The 15,517-nt window shown below is 38.1% G+C and overlaps 1 protein-coding gene across 1 annotated transcript; it reads left to right on the top strand.

Annotated features, from left to right (window-relative positions):
* Window positions 1-540: 540 nt before the first annotated feature.
* Window positions 541-10,629, top strand: LOC121315261 (opioid growth factor receptor-like protein 1). The gene is made up of 7 exons (XM_041249304.1): window positions 541-870; window positions 3,037-3,123; window positions 3,418-3,496; window positions 5,542-5,620; window positions 8,189-8,255; window positions 9,232-9,377; window positions 9,671-10,629. The coding sequence occupies exons 1-7, from the start codon at window positions 679-681 to the stop codon at window positions 10,281-10,283; spliced, it is 1,263 nt and encodes a 420-aa protein (XP_041105238.1). The 5' UTR covers window positions 541-678; the 3' UTR covers window positions 10,284-10,629.
* The last annotated feature ends 4,888 nt before the right edge of the window (window positions 10,630-15,517 follow it).

Genomic DNA, 15,517 nt, shown 5'->3' with positions numbered 1-15,517 from the left:
CTGCTGGAGGATCTTTTCTCCAAGTAGAGTGGTTCCCTTGTTATTTAAGTGCAGTCCATCCCGTCTATATAGATAGTCCTCGTTGTAGAATGTGGCCCAATGATCAAGATAGGTGAAGCCTTCCCGTGTGCATGTTACTCACAGGTATTTGTTAATTTAAAAACTACTACGTTTTAGACACATTTGAAAACGGTGCATCAGCGATATTACTAGTTATTTAACTGTAGGCCCTATGTTTAACACCCCTGCTTCCTGTCATAACTTTGGGAATATTCTTACTTCGTTTGCCATGCTCTCTGAGACTTCCCTTCTATTTTTATAATATTCTCGATTGCTGAGATTTTTTACTTCATAGATGTAGCCTTCAACAGCATACAGAAGCCCCTTTTGTCGAATGCGGAACGAGATTTTGTCAGCTGTAACGTTTTGTTTTAATTCTTAAAGTCGAACACTTGGCGCGGATATCATTAATCTTGGTAGCTTGTCCAACGTAGCAACAGTATCTAGGGCGAGACAAGTGGGCGGGGCTAAAGTCGGATTTGCTAAAGGTCATAAAACGAGCTTAGTTTATTCTTCAGAGTTGGACTGTGTAGCGGTGTATATTGCTTTAGGACTGTGCTGCGTCCTAGGCGGTTAATATGCAGAAGGAGTGAGATGTGAATTGGTGCGGAGTTTTAAATGGGAAATCTGCTGGGCAGCCAGAGGTACAGGGAACCAAGTACAGTAGAGGAATGTGACTCGACCTGGGAGACAGACTCGGAGAGCGAGGAACTGCAGGACTGTCAACCCGGAGACCACATCAACATCACGGAGCCTAGCAGCCACAACGAACCAGATTCCAAAGAAGGGGGCGAAAATATCAACTTACAGGTACGGTGCACAGTCAATGAAACTGACAGAAATGATCAGAAATCTTTCTCTGAGGCAAATTGCTTTAGTTTAATGCCGACTTCTAAATCATGTGGACACTAGAACATTGTTTTCGGTAAATGACTATGGCTGACAGTGTGTAGTTATCAGTCATGGACTATGCACAGCAGAAGCATCATGATGGGCTTATGTTCTCGCTGTGGCAAGATAACTAATTTGTAAAAATACAGGCTACTAAACCGGTTGACTTAAGAAATTGTAACATAATTGACGCAGATAGTGGGATTTACTGTACATTTTGCGGTACGTTAAGGACATTTAGTTTAATACAAAGTACGATAACTGTTTCAAGAAATATAATATTGATTTGTTAAATTATAATTACTTGTCAATTACATGTTTACCACTGTGATAACGTACATTTTTGCTTCTGTGTCAAAGGACCGTCTTTCAGTTCAATACTTTCATGATAGCCAGGGTAAAGTTGCGTCAGTCCATTTCAGTACTCTTTGGTTCGGAATTATTATTATTTTATAAATTATTAATTTATAGTTATCTATTTTAAATAGCTGTAGCTTCATCTAGCCTTCATTTCACAGTCAAACCACCATGCAGACTACTGTAATTCCTCAGGAAAGAGATAATTCCGTTTTTTGTTTGTTTGTTTGTTTTTTTTTAAACTGAACACTCATAAGACCTAGTTGCATTATTATACAGTATTTCTCATAACTGAACTCGTTACATGTCATTTAGGAACTTCCAAAGCCATGTCAGAGTAAGCTACATGTATAGTTACACAACTAATAGGAAGCAGTTTTAAATGTTATTCTCAGGTCTGGTCTGAACCACTCATGAGCTGTCATTTTCATTTCAGGAAATCTGTGCAAAATATCACACAGTTGGCAGAATGATAACAGAATCCTAAAACAAAAGTAACATGCAACAGCTTTATTATCACTATTATGCTGCAACTTTCCAGCTTATTTTAAGTTGTATGTATGTATGTATTTATGCATTTACTTTTCTGATAAAATGTAGTCCATATTCCATATTACTTATTCCATGATAGTTAAATTAAAAAAAGAAAATCAAATTATTTATCTTCAAAGTTATCTGTGCAAGTGGTCCTTTACAGTAAACTAATACACAGTTTCATCTTTTTATTTTATTTTTGCATTTATTTCAAATTTTACATAGATTGTCACATTCGGTATTCCACTGAAGTGGTTTACAATGCATCAAGACACTATCAATGTTATTAGGTGATGTGGTGCATCACCTAATTCTTTAAACTGCATGAAGGTGTTTGACAATTCAATTTACTGAACATACTAATATATTAAACCTTATACTTTATACAAAGTGTACTTAAAAAAAAGAAAAAAAATGTATGGGTTGCTACCTCAGAGAGCAAGTGCCAAAAGGAACAAGACCAAGTTTATTGCATGCTAAAAATAGTTTTGTATTAAACATTTCTGCTGCTAAAGATTGAAAAGCCTTGCAGCTCACAAGCATGCTCTGCTAATCAAGGTTAGTCTATTAAACACTGAATTGGGTTTCCAAGTGATGTTTAAAATGACTTTTTTTTTAATGGATGTGATAAGAGAAAAATGTGTTAAATGTACTGTTTTTATAATATTTTTCTATTTTATATGCTGCTGTCCTTTGTATATTTTCTTAAATTCAGTGTAAAGGCAAGCTGATGGAAAGTTACTGATAAAGACATTCATTGGTGTCTGGTACTCCCATGTTGTAATCTTATAGTAATATATTTTATTAGCGGGGGGGGGGGGGGGGGGGGGGGTCAAATACATGCATTGTGAGTATCTTTAGTAAATGTATTTTAAATCAAATATTCAATAGGAGGTTATTGGTGTAGTTTAGAGTAGAAATAATATGGAGATTTATTACAGTTCTCATCAATGTCTGCCCAGAGATTGTCAATGGAAATTAGCCTACTGGATAAATTGAAAATGCAATGCATCTTGTGTCATGTAAGTGACACTTATGTTATAATTGTATGTGTCCCTGATAAATAAATACAATAAACAAAACAAACAAACTGACTAATTGTTGTATTGAACGAATCATAAGACTCACACCAGTGAGCCAGTAACAGATGGCTTACAGTATTCTTTTTCACACCTGTTTAAATTTGTTTCACAGAATAAAGACACACGGGATTCTACACCCAAACTGAAGAGGAGCTTTTATGCTGCCAAAGACTTATATAAGTATCGTCATAGTTACCCTGTAAGTGTGTTCAGTAGTCTTTTACATCCCCATTTTTGTGGTACATAGTTTTAGATCTGCATTATGTTTTTGTTTTTTTTTTATATCAAAGTCTTATGAGTCTCTATTTTTGTTTCTTCTGCACTTGAATTGTGTTATGGCTAACTCATCTGGAAATAAAGCATTCCTGTGAAATTTTGATATACAGCTATTCTCAAACTAAATAAACATTTTGTCATTTTGCTACAAAGAAAATTTTTGCCTAGTGCCTTTCTACCTAACATTTAGAAGCTATATTCTGTGTCTCCCTGGCAGAACTCTAAAGAACACAGACAACTTAGTGATTACCAAAACCTGAGGTTCTACTTGAATACAATTCCATTGGTCCCTGATGGTGAGTACAACATTTAGATTAGCTGTCTAAGAGGAAACCAGGCTATAATAGAAGGGGTACTATATAGTGATCTCAGGTCTATTGGAAGTGCCAGGCCAACTACATTTTGATAATTTGGACATCATGCAGGCCCTCCGTTCCGATAGTGGTTTATTAGGGGTTAGTTCAGTGTTCCTCACCATAGAATCATTATGAAGAGCTGCAAAGTTATAACATTAACAAAAATAAAAACATAGGTATTATGGCATTGTATTAATGTTGCTTTTAAAAGTTATATTGTTTAAAGTGTTAATGAACAGGCTGTAGAGTTTGAAACACAACACATTCCTTTTCCTAGCTTCCTTCTTTGTTATATGTACTTCTGAAATCGCATGTTTTCGATGTCTCTACGTTCCTTCCTTGTAAACTTGATGTAAAATCCAGGGACACAGCGGAAGTGCAGCTTTTAAATAACTGGAATCCAGGAGCAAATAGTATATTCAAAATAAAATACACGTATACTAGGTCTTTTATAAAGGAAAATGTAAGTCTTGAGAAATTATAGAAATTCCTAAAAGCTGTGAATTACTAACTGGAGTTGTGGAGCTTGCTATACTTTACCTCGTTAAGGGGTTAATTTTTTTTAGTTTTGAAACATTTAGCAGTTTACAGAGAATTGGACTAGCTGATTCAATTAATCAAAAGGTCTGTGATGTGAGGCTTCCTTAATTCCACTGTTTGTAAATTTGAATGCATATCTATTATGCTGGATTGAAAGCCCTGTAATTTTTTTAAATCCTTTCTCCTAATTAAACTAAGGGCATGACCGAATTAGATCACCCTCCCCACCCCCATTCAACGTCTAGTCCATGTGGGTTCTTTTACATTTAGTACATTGACTGCTTATCTCTATCTATCTATCAGTCGATCGATAGATATTCAGAATTTACTGAGCAGAAACATTTTTTTAAATATGACTATTTTATTCTCTCTTGAAAATTCTCATGCTTTTTATAGCCACCTAGATACTGACAAAAAATAACTCAGAGGGGTTTTTAATGGCTTTACGTTGTCATTGTACATGAGTAAAGTATAAAACAAAATTATATTCTCTTTTACCTACTGATGAGGTTTTTTTAAAACCACACTATTGATTCTTCATAATCTAACAATTCCCTAACAAGTCATTTACTTAATCAATAATAATAATAATAATAAAGCTCACACATAGACATCCTTGTAGCTGTATAGTACATGTGAATATTTCTTTAGTATTCCCACAGTATGTTATGATTAAGTGCTTTGTAGTTATTGTAGTGTCTTTGGAGCCCTAAGTTGCTTGAATGACTATCAAGTATACCTGGAACTAGGTCATTGTAAATATGGTTTACACTGCAGAACTACACCTTTGGTATTTTGAACACATTTTTTAATCATTTCATCCAACATCATTTTCAGAGATCACTGCTTTGTGTTACATATTATTTAGATTAAAATAAAGCAGTCCATGCTGTGGAGAGCTGGTGAAAAAACAAACTTATTAACAATTAATAAAATTAATTTGAAAGTACCTCATCATATACAGTTTCGGCTAGCCATGCTCTGATTCCTCATAGGCACTAATTGTAGCTTTGCCTGTTGGGCCCCTCTTCAGAATCATTCGGATAAAAAGAAACCTAATATAATGTCAATTGTACTATTACTAAGTTCTCCATGTATTTCTGTTTTGTTTGGTTTTTTTTTTATTATTTGTTGCTTCATTTTGCGATTGAAGTGATACTGGTATGTCTGTAGAAAGGACATATCTGGATTTGTTACTCACTCCAAGGGCGTTGCTGCTGGTCAATATCGGGAGATCACTGCATTCACTTACTGTGCACTGATATGGAAGCACTGCATCTGCTGTCATTGCTGTATGTGTAATTGTGTCCATGTGCTTGTTCAAGTGGAAGTACATTGGCTTTTTTTAGTGCAAACTGATGATCTGTGCTGTAATTAACTACATATATTTTAAATGTATGTTGAATTTTAAATTATTAATCACAGCTATTTCCCAATTTCCACAGGTATTTATATTGAAGAAATTCTCACTAAGTGGAAAGGAGACTATGAAAAACTGGAGCATAACCACACCTACATACAATGGTAATCTCATATACCAATGGTAATCTCATTCTATATATATATATATATATATATATATATATATATATATATATATATATATATATAGTCTAGTACTATAGTACCAGTCAAAAGTTTGAGTACACTTTCTGGAAACTAGGTTTTTTTCATAATTGACAATGTTTTACGTCATATACGTTTCTGTAAATACTTGAAAATGAAAACACATGTTACAATATACAAAACAGAACATAAGGAGTATCAAAGCAATGTTCAAGAAAATTGAAAATTGTCTCTAAATCTTGGATTCCTCAAAATAGCCACCCTTTGCCTTAATAACAACCTCACAAAATCAAGGCATTCGGTTAACAAGTTTCAGCAGGGAATCACCCAACATGTCTTCCCAGCTCTTCTGCAGCAAGAGATATAGGGCACTTGTGGGTAGCTTTGCTTTGACTCTTCTGTCCAGTTCGTCCCATACAAGTTCTATGGGATTGAGGTCTGGAGACTGGGCAGGCCAGGTCATTAGATTGAGTTGTCCTTCACTTTCCTTCTTCGGCAGATAATTCTAGCACAACTTGTTTCGGGTCATTATCTTGCTGAAGAATGAAGGACTGCCCAACTAGCTGTAATCCTGATGGAATGACATGCCTCTGAAGTATGCTATGACAGCCATGCTGGTTGAGCTTGTCATGGACTTGGTAAAGATCACCAACTCTGTCACTAGCAAAGCAACCCCAGACCATGACACTGCCTCCTCCATGCTCGACAGTTGGAACACATGCAGAACTCATGCGCTCACCCTCTCTGCGTCTTACAAATACTCGGCGGTTGGACCCAAATATTTCAAATTTTGACTCATCGGTCCATAAGACTGATTACCACTCCTCAAACGTCCAGTTTCTGTGTTTTTTGGCCCAGGCAAGTCTCTTCCTCTTATTCTGCACTCTTATCAATGGTTTATTTGCAGCAATTCTTCCAGTTAGGCCAACTTCAGCTTCACAGTTGATGTTGAAACATCTGTACTTCTAGTAGCATTTAGCTGAGCTTGTATTTCAGGGGCAGTTAATCACCGGTTTCGCAGACTTGTGACTCGAATGGACTTGTTCTCTGATTCTGAGGTCACCCTTGGCCTGCCTGACCTTGTTCGGTCCTCATGAGTGCTAGTTTCTTCAAATCGTTTGATGGTCTTGGCCACAGCAGTTACAGACACTTGCAAAGTTCTTGCGATTTGTCTTAAAGATTGACCATCATTTCTTAAAGTAATTACAGACTGTCTTTTTTCTTTGCTTAACTGAGCGTATTTTGCCATTTTCTGCTCCCTTACATTCAGGAATGATAAACTTGTGCCTATGCTACCTATATTTATAGTAATCATGGACCCTCATCTGTAAACAATAATTGGTGACAAAAGGTTAATTAGGTAACATGCCTGTTAACTCAGAGAACATCTAACAAAGACACTTTTATACTTAGTCCAGGGTTCTAACACTGTGTTATACACATTTCAGACTTTTAACTGACTTGGGCTTCAGACTGAAATCCCCTTGCTTTGGGTGACCATTTCATTGAAATTTTCAAGATTTACATTTTCATTTAAAAATGTAATTTTTGAATTCAATTCACTTATGATTATCAGCTTATATAAGTACATGTATCATATAATCAAATATTAAGTGTTTATAGACAAGTTTATACAGTAAAAAGCATAGATAATCTTGAAAAACCTGGTTTCAAGCAGGTGTACTCAAACTTTTGACTGGTACTGTATGGATATATATATATATATATATATATATATATATATATATATATATATATATATATATATATATATATATATATATATATATATCTCCATGAACTGTATTAATAAATCCACCATTCTGTACCATGCACTGCAGTACACCACAACTATTTCAAATGTTGCAACAATGTATACAATTTGGCAGATACATACTTAATATATTACATTAGTTTTTTTTTATTTTTATCTGCTGTTAGGAGTTAACATTTTTCTTTCAGTTTGATGCATTTTTTAAATTTATTTTTTGTCTGGATGATGACCGTTATGGTTGTCCACCATTTCAAAAGGAATGGCATATTCTATTAAAGTGAATGGACAGTTTATGTAAACAGAGTGTTGTTTTTTTCTTAGTTATAAATAGTGAACTAACATAATTGCTTCCAGAAAGCTGTGATGTTGGAATGGGAAATATTCAGCATCACAGTATCAGACAGAAGTTCATCTCAGCCATGTACAGTTTTACTGCTGATTAGGAAGCAATGAACTCATTATTTGCTTAATGTATTGCAAACAGCTTGCAGTTCCTCTTCTCTTATCCAAGGCAAAAAGTGCGGAAAATCTTTTTTTTAATTTTTATTATTCACTGTGAAGACACATTCCCTTGTGTCAACTGTGTCATTCTTTAGCATTTTTAAAGCCTCAGTGAAATCAATTATATCCTAAAGAAGAGATGTCTTTCTGGAAAATGACTATATATTATGTATACATTTTATTACAGTTACAGTGATGCAACCCATTTTAAGCACCTGAGGTGTAACCCCATCTTGTGACCTATTTTGCAGGCTTTTTCCATTACGAGAACAAGGCTTGAATTTTTATGCCCAAGAACTAACTCAGGCTGAGATTAAGGTAATAATATCAGAGGTATGGTGTGTCTTTTATCTTGTGTTAAAACTACCTAATACTGACACTACCTAGGACAGACAGTATTCTTTGTATATTTCCACTTGACAATGGTGGGAAAATGCTGCAAAGCTGGCCTTCTGCGTCTTAAAGCTTTAACTGTTGAACATGAGATCAATCTGTCAGGCTGGGATCAAAACTCAACCTAAAAGTTCAAACAAGGTGGCAGATATAGGCTCCTGCAGCATCCTTGCAAAGCCAAGCAAGGATCAGGTGATCAGCTTGCCAAACCAAGCACAGATCAGCTTTGGCTGGCACTTTGCTCCAGCCCAACCTCTGAATTCAGTTCTTATTGTAAAGAGAAGGCAAAAGAGTGCAAAGAATAGAGATATAAATGGACATATATCTCAATAGACTTATTTTGTTGGTGTTACAGTTCAAATAAAATTAAGTAAATCTGATCTCTTTTTAAAGTAGTTGTAGAAAACACAATAATTCCATAAATATTACCAGGTGTGCACTTCTATCCTCTATATAGGTCTCAGATGTAGTTTTTAAATAGACGCATGTTATAGCAATCATGTATTTTCATTTAAAAACATAATATCTGATCCTACATTAGGTTAAATAAAGTTTGCTTGTTTTACGTAAGTCATTCTCACCTCAGCAGTGTTTTTGTGTCAAAGCATGTCAGTCAATAGGCGAAACAACTGGTTCGTTAATAACAGGAAAGAAAGCCTTGAAAAGGATGGGGACAATTTCACCTACCAAGTGTAAACCTAGTGAAGCACCAGATATCATGTTTTAAAATGAAAATACACTATTATTACACGTTGTGTTTCCTTCAAAGCTGCACAGTAAGTGGAAGTGCATGACAGGTAAGATTTGTGTTCATTTTATGTTAGGTAATTGTTTTGTTAATTACAACCGCTTCAAATATCTTACTTCCTTTTATGCTTTGTATTTTCTTTTTACCTGTCAGGAATTTCAAGGTACCAGGGAAGCCAAAAGACGATTTCTTGTGGCGTACACAGTGATGCTGGATTTCTTTGGAATAAAACTACTGGACAAAAATGGAACTGTTGCCCGGGCTGCAAACTGGCAGGATAGGTTTCACCACTTGAATGAGTAAGTGCTGAATCAAAGAAGTGCCTAAAGAAAATATGGTAAAAACAAAGTGGTAGATAGTAGAATAGGCAAAATATAAATTTCTATCCATCTCTATTACCAATACAGTTTTAAAATTGCTTTTGTGGTTGATTACTTTTAACTGTAAAATATAATATAGTAATTGATGTTAAATTGTGGTATTTATCAAGATCCCTAGCATTTATCATTTGTAGCTTTTGTGATTCAATATAGGCTACTACTTCTGATAATAATTTACCCACCCTCCTTTTTTTTTTAATATATTTTTGTAGATCTCAACACAATTATTTACGAATCACCCGCATTTTAAAAAGCCTAGGTGAGCTGGGATTTGAGAGTTTCAAAGCCCCTCTGGTGAAGCTGTTGCTGGAGGAGGCTCTTGTTGAGGAGACCATGCCCAACATGATACACAGCGCCCTGGAGTACTTTGTTTACACCATCCGGAACAGAAAGGAGAGAAGAGTCTTGCTGCGGTTTGCTGAGCTGCACTACCAACCTCCTGAACATTTCATCTGGGGCCTGCCGAAGAAGAGGAAACCCGGTGCCAAAATGAATTGCACTCAAGAGAAAAATACAGCCAGGGCTAAACTCACAAGGGAGGCCGTGGCAAAAAACACTGCTTTTCTGCATATTGGCGGTGACAGCAGCACATGGAAAACTGAAAATAACAGGAGTGACAAAACAGAGAATGAGAATCAGGCAAAAACAGCTAGCCCAGCTAGTACAGATGGGCAAGTCTGCAAAACAGAAGAAAAATCTGTTTCAGGGGGGGAGCGGGCTTCAAAGAATGGGAAAGCATCTGTTGCAAATAAACCGAAACAAGCTAACACTTTCAAGAAGAAACCAGAGCAAGGGGGAAGGGTAGAAAAGCAAAATCAGAAATGAAAAAAAAAAAAACTTTGATCCGATGTCTGTGCAGTATTAGTCCTCTCCCGGGCATCCCAGCAAAGAAAGTATTATTTTTCTGGACAATAAGATGACTGTAGCAATACCTGTTCAATGCCTTGCACCTTTGAAAAAGTGAAGACAGGCAGAAACAGCAGCTTACAGTGCTGCAGAACACATGCAAAGTTTACAAGAAACACATTACCTTGCTTTTGCTGTTTTAAACATATTTATGTGTAACTAAAAAAATATCTAAGCTATCAGGAAAATTGCTGCGATATGGACAACACGGGATAGGGCAAAGGTAATGTGTTTCTTTTAAACACTGCAGGGGGTTCTGTAATGCTTTAAGCTAATACAGATAAATGCAATAGTAAAGCCTTGCTTATAGGGCTTTGTTCATTTTTATGTCTGAGATGTGTTGCATTTAAAATGTTTGTTATAAACATTTTCTGTAGTTCTTGGTTGGCTGACCCTCTAGAAGGACCATAACATAGAAAAATCAAGAGTAAATATATTTAATAGATGCTGTTGTACAGAAAAGCACCTTTTCTGTGGCTGTTATAGTCTTCCTTTATGATTTCCATTACATGATAGTAGTTGGTAAAACTTCATGCTGATATTGGACTCAGCTGTCACCGAGAAAAGCACCAACTAAGACATATCTTCTTTTACTGTAAACTAATGTGATCCATCTGCCAGATATCCTTGTGCGTTGTGTTGATGGCTGAAGTGTAATGCTGGCTCCTGGAATCAGCCTATTTTGCCTCCCTGGTCTATCAGCACACACAACGGCTGCAATGCTGGCTCCAGGGATTAACAACAGTGCGGCCTCTCTAGCGCATCAACATGACAACCGTCTGGACTGAGCTGAGGAGGGTACTTCTCTGGGCTCTTCAAGTGGACACCTTCCATCCTTGGTGTTTCGTCGACTACTCCACAACACCATAAGAGGGCTCGACAGTGATTCTGGGGTCCCAGCATCACCCCCCCCCCCTCCATCCCCCACTCAGCTAAGGCCAGCTTACTTACCTTTCTTTCCATCAGCGTTGTTTTCTTTCTACTATGCTTGAGGTCCCCAAATAGAATCTTTTCTGTCTCAGCCAGAGCCAGTTGCTGCTCCTCTCTGCTTCTTCAGCTAAGTTCTTCACTATGCGTCTGTGGAAGGGTGGTGGGTAATTCACTGACACAGGAGACAGACAGGTGAATTTGGCAACACCGCACAGGTACCCAGTTTTATTTCAGGGTGCTGTTTTTTTTTTAGTCCCGCAGATGGCGCTGTGGGTCCGTGGTCTGATTTACCAACGATGGTAAAAAGAACCACGGGCATACCAAGCGATGGTACACAATACCGGCGCCCTTACAGGTGCTTCGAAACAATAATTCAAAACAGAAGGCACAAAGAAACAGGGAAAATAAAACAGTAACAAAAACTACAAAGAAAAGGTGCTGCACTTTGCAGCGATATCCCGATCGCCACTGCCCGTGCGACCCGGATCATCGTCCTACACTGCCTGCTCACTAGCCTGCTCTGATATACTCATCAGGGGTCTGCCCAAGGGTTCCCCGCCCTCAATATCTCGCTCTGAACCTCCGTTTCTTTCTCTCCCACTGGTTCTCGGTCGTTGACCAGCGCTTCCGCACTCTCGGCGCGTTTAACAGGGCAGAGCTGAGGAAACAACAGAGCGTTAATTTATAGGGCTAACAATCTCCCAAGACGCGCCTCTCAGCCATTCAGAAAGGGGGAAAGTCCACACAGCCACTTTCCCACCTCCCCGTGTCACTGCCATGACTCACAGGCGGTTGTTGGACGACTGTCGCCCTCTTCCTGCAGCCCGTGAACACGCCAGCAGAGTCAGCACAGATCTCTCCCTGCTACAGCGTCGCAACTCTTGACCACTGAATCTGATGTCTCTGAGAAACCGGGTTGTGGAGTGTGCCACAAATCCTAGACAACCCACCTCCACTGGGTAAGCCTGGACTCTCCATCCTCGCTGGTCATCTTCAGCAGCTAGTTGAGCATACCAAGGTTTCTTTCTTCATGCGCCTGATCCACAGCATCCTTCCATGGCACTGTTAAATCTCCCAGGTGAACAAGGCGTGCTGATCCAGACCACAAGACAATATCAGGTTGAAGGTTGGTGGTGGAAGTCTCAGGTGGGAAAATAAGCCGTTGTCCAACATCTGCCAGCATTTTCCACTCTCTAGCAGGTTCAAGTTGTCCTAGACGAGTTTTGGTTTTAATACCTTTTCTTGGAGGTTGCTAATATGTACACAGTGTGGACAGAGGAATGTTGTTTTTCGTGTATCATATATTGCTGGCATTGGTGGCAACCTGTTGGTCATGCTGCGCTTTTCTTCCAATGCTAAGGCCAAACATCGCAGCACCTGGTCATGACGCCAAGTAAACCGTCCTTGGCTAAGACCTACCTTATACCCTGTCAAACTATGTCTTAGTGTAGCTGGCGATGAACACAAAGGACACCATGGATCCTCTCCTACCCATATATTAAAGTTCTGTAGTGATGGGAGAACATCATATGTTGACCTGATGAGGAAATTGATCCTGCTGTGTTCCACAGCCGATCTTGCGTTGTTCCACACTCTCCCATCTTGTCCATTCTCCCTGCTTGGCGTGGGAAACTGCCTTTGTGCACCTCATCCTCTCTTCCTGCTTTTTCACCTCATTGACTATCAGATTCCTCTGTTGAGCTGGGGCTGCTTTGTGCCATGCAGGAAGAGCTGAACTGAAACCAAGGCCCCCTCTTCCATGCTTTACTTGCCCCATGATATCACTGATACGAAGGGCAGCCTTTGCCTTTTCCACAGCTTCCTTTGCCACCCACTTTTTTCCAGTTTTCAACACAGGTGCTGCCTCTCTCACACTTCGTCATGTGACTCTACCTGTGTCATTTCCAATCAAACCTTGGTGCACTTAAACTCCTCGGTTAGAGCTGAGACTGGCAGCTGCAGTATCCCTTTACCATACAGTCCCACTGCTGAGGCAGTGTGGAACCCCTAACCATTTCCTGACGTATGAACTGATTACTGCTGCCAGCTTCTCTACTGTTGTTAAGGAAACTTCATACACAGTGAGTGGCCACAGAAGTCTTGGTAGTAAACCAAACTGAAAGCACCAGTAAGGCGCTGCTGTCTATGCTCTATCCTTGCACTGCTTGTTGCCTAACTTCTCCCACACAAACTGTGTCCTTTAGGTCCCCATCATACCATCTCCCAAGACTTTTCACTGGCTTCTCAGACACTGTTGGTATTGCCTCACCGTTAATGTAGAACCTCTTATCCACTACTTTACCTTTAATTATAGAGATGCCCCTTGATTTAGTGGGCCTGAATTGCATTCATGCCCATTCAATGTTATTGATTCATTTGCCCAATAACCGATTAGTGCAGGCTACTGTTGTAGTCATGATTGTCATGTCATCCATGTATGCTGTAATTGGTGGCAGTCACCAGAAGCCAGAAGCCAAACGTTCTCCTACTACCCATTTTGACGCCCTAATAATTGCTTGCATTGCCTTGGTAAAAGCCAGTGGAGAAATGGTGCATCTTGCCATTATTCTAATTTTTAGACATTGCCATGTAGTGGTGAATTTTGAAGTTGAAAAACAACATTTCAAATCTCCGAAGTAGGCTTTTATTAAGTTTGTTATTGTCCTCGATACACTAAAAAAATCAAATGCTGTCCTAAGAAGTTCATATGGTACTGAACCATATGCATTAGTTAAATCCAGTAATGTGACATGGAGCTCCTTCCTCTCCTTTTCAGCTGTTTGAATTTACTGCCAGATCACACTGATGTGCTCTAAACATCCTGGGAAACCTGGTATACCGGCTTTTTGTATTGAAGTGTCAAAGAAACAGTTCTTCAATAGGTAAGCTGACACTCTGTCAGCAACAATGCTGAAGAAAATCTTGCCTTCCACGTTTTTAACACGGAAATAGGGCGAAACTGACTGATACTCGTAGAATCTTTTTCTTTAAGTTAAAAGACCCCACCTACTCAGCGCCATACTCTTCGTACAACATGTTTTTCCCCCATGCTACTTTCATCAATTTCCACAGGATTCGTAGAACACCAGGGGAACTCTTGTACACTCTGTACGGAACTCAGTTAGGCTCAGGAGATGATGACGCCCTTGCCTTTTTCACAGCTTGCTCTACTTCTTTCCACTTAGGTGCACAGTCCTCCATTTGTTATTCTGGTGGATTGATAGGTGGGATGTCTGAAGGAAGCACCTTTTCTGTGGCTATTATAGTTTTTATAATAACCTGTCTCATTCCAGAAGCTCCTGGCTGATTTTTATGTTTAACTTCTTAATACTGCTTGACATTTTTGTTGTCTGTTGGATTGTTTCAAGTACAACCTTAAATATATCAGCTCTGTGTAGATTTTGCTTTCTTTGCAGTAAAATGTATGCTGATTCTAAAGTAAGATTTTCTTTTTTGTTTGTTTGTTTTTTTTGTTTTACAGCAGTGTACCGAAATTGCCACTAAGTTTATTTATTAGATATACCTGTTCTTTATAGGAGCATGTCTTTCATTTTTTAAAATATGAAGTGCCTCCTTTTTTTTTGTATGACATACAGAGCTTAACTGAGTACAGGGAATAAATGCTTTCCAAACCTTTTTCCACGTTACTGAATTCAGTATTTTGCATGTGTAGCTAACGAGATAAGAACCCACTAAAGCAAAAATAACTGAGGACAGAAAAAGCAAAAAGTTGTACTTTCAAGTTATTTGTGATTAATAAAACTATGTTATTTCTCAAATATAGGAAACATATTCCTTGCTCCTCCTATCCATACTGTGTATATATTAGTGCTGGGACACATATCCGAATATTCAAACAAATATTTTTTTGACATATTCAGATACAAAAATCTGATGTTGGTATTCACTAGAAATGAGAAAAATACCTTCCACTTATTTACCGTCTCACCAGAAGTTGCGCGACAGTTTAAAAAATGGCAAATGAAAAAGAGCTCTGTGTGATATGTGAGATTAATATATTAAATAAATAAATAAATAAATGAATAAAACATAGGATCAACACAGCAACTCCTGAGCTTCTATTTAAAAGTTTTAGACAGCAAAAAGTAACAAACCAGATTATGCACGTGCACTTATGCATAATGATCTCTATGGAAGGCCATCTGGGCAAAAAAAGCATTATGCTGCTTTAGAGCTAGTCAGAATCTCAAGGGACAGAAAAA

The sequence above is a fragment of the Polyodon spathula genome, chromosome 5, assembly GCF_017654505.1.
Source record: "Polyodon spathula isolate WHYD16114869_AA chromosome 5, ASM1765450v1, whole genome shotgun sequence".
Classification (NCBI taxonomy): Eukaryota; Metazoa; Chordata; class Actinopteri; order Acipenseriformes; family Polyodontidae; genus Polyodon; species Polyodon spathula.
Note: the sequence above shows the minus strand (reverse complement) of the source record. Positions and strands in the feature narration are given on the sequence as shown.

Coding starts and splice junctions, on each gene's coding strand:
- LOC121315261 (XM_041249304.1), top strand. CDS start 679: ATGGGAAATCTGCTGGGCAGCCAGAGGTACAGGGAACCAAGTACAGTA. Junction 3,497..5,541: donor AATTCCATTGGTCCCTGATG/GTGAGTACAACA, acceptor CAATTTCCACAG/GTATTTATATTGAAGAAATT. Junction 9,378..9,670: donor AGGTTTCACCACTTGAATGA/GTAAGTGCTGAA, acceptor ATATTTTTGTAG/ATCTCAACACAATTATTTAC.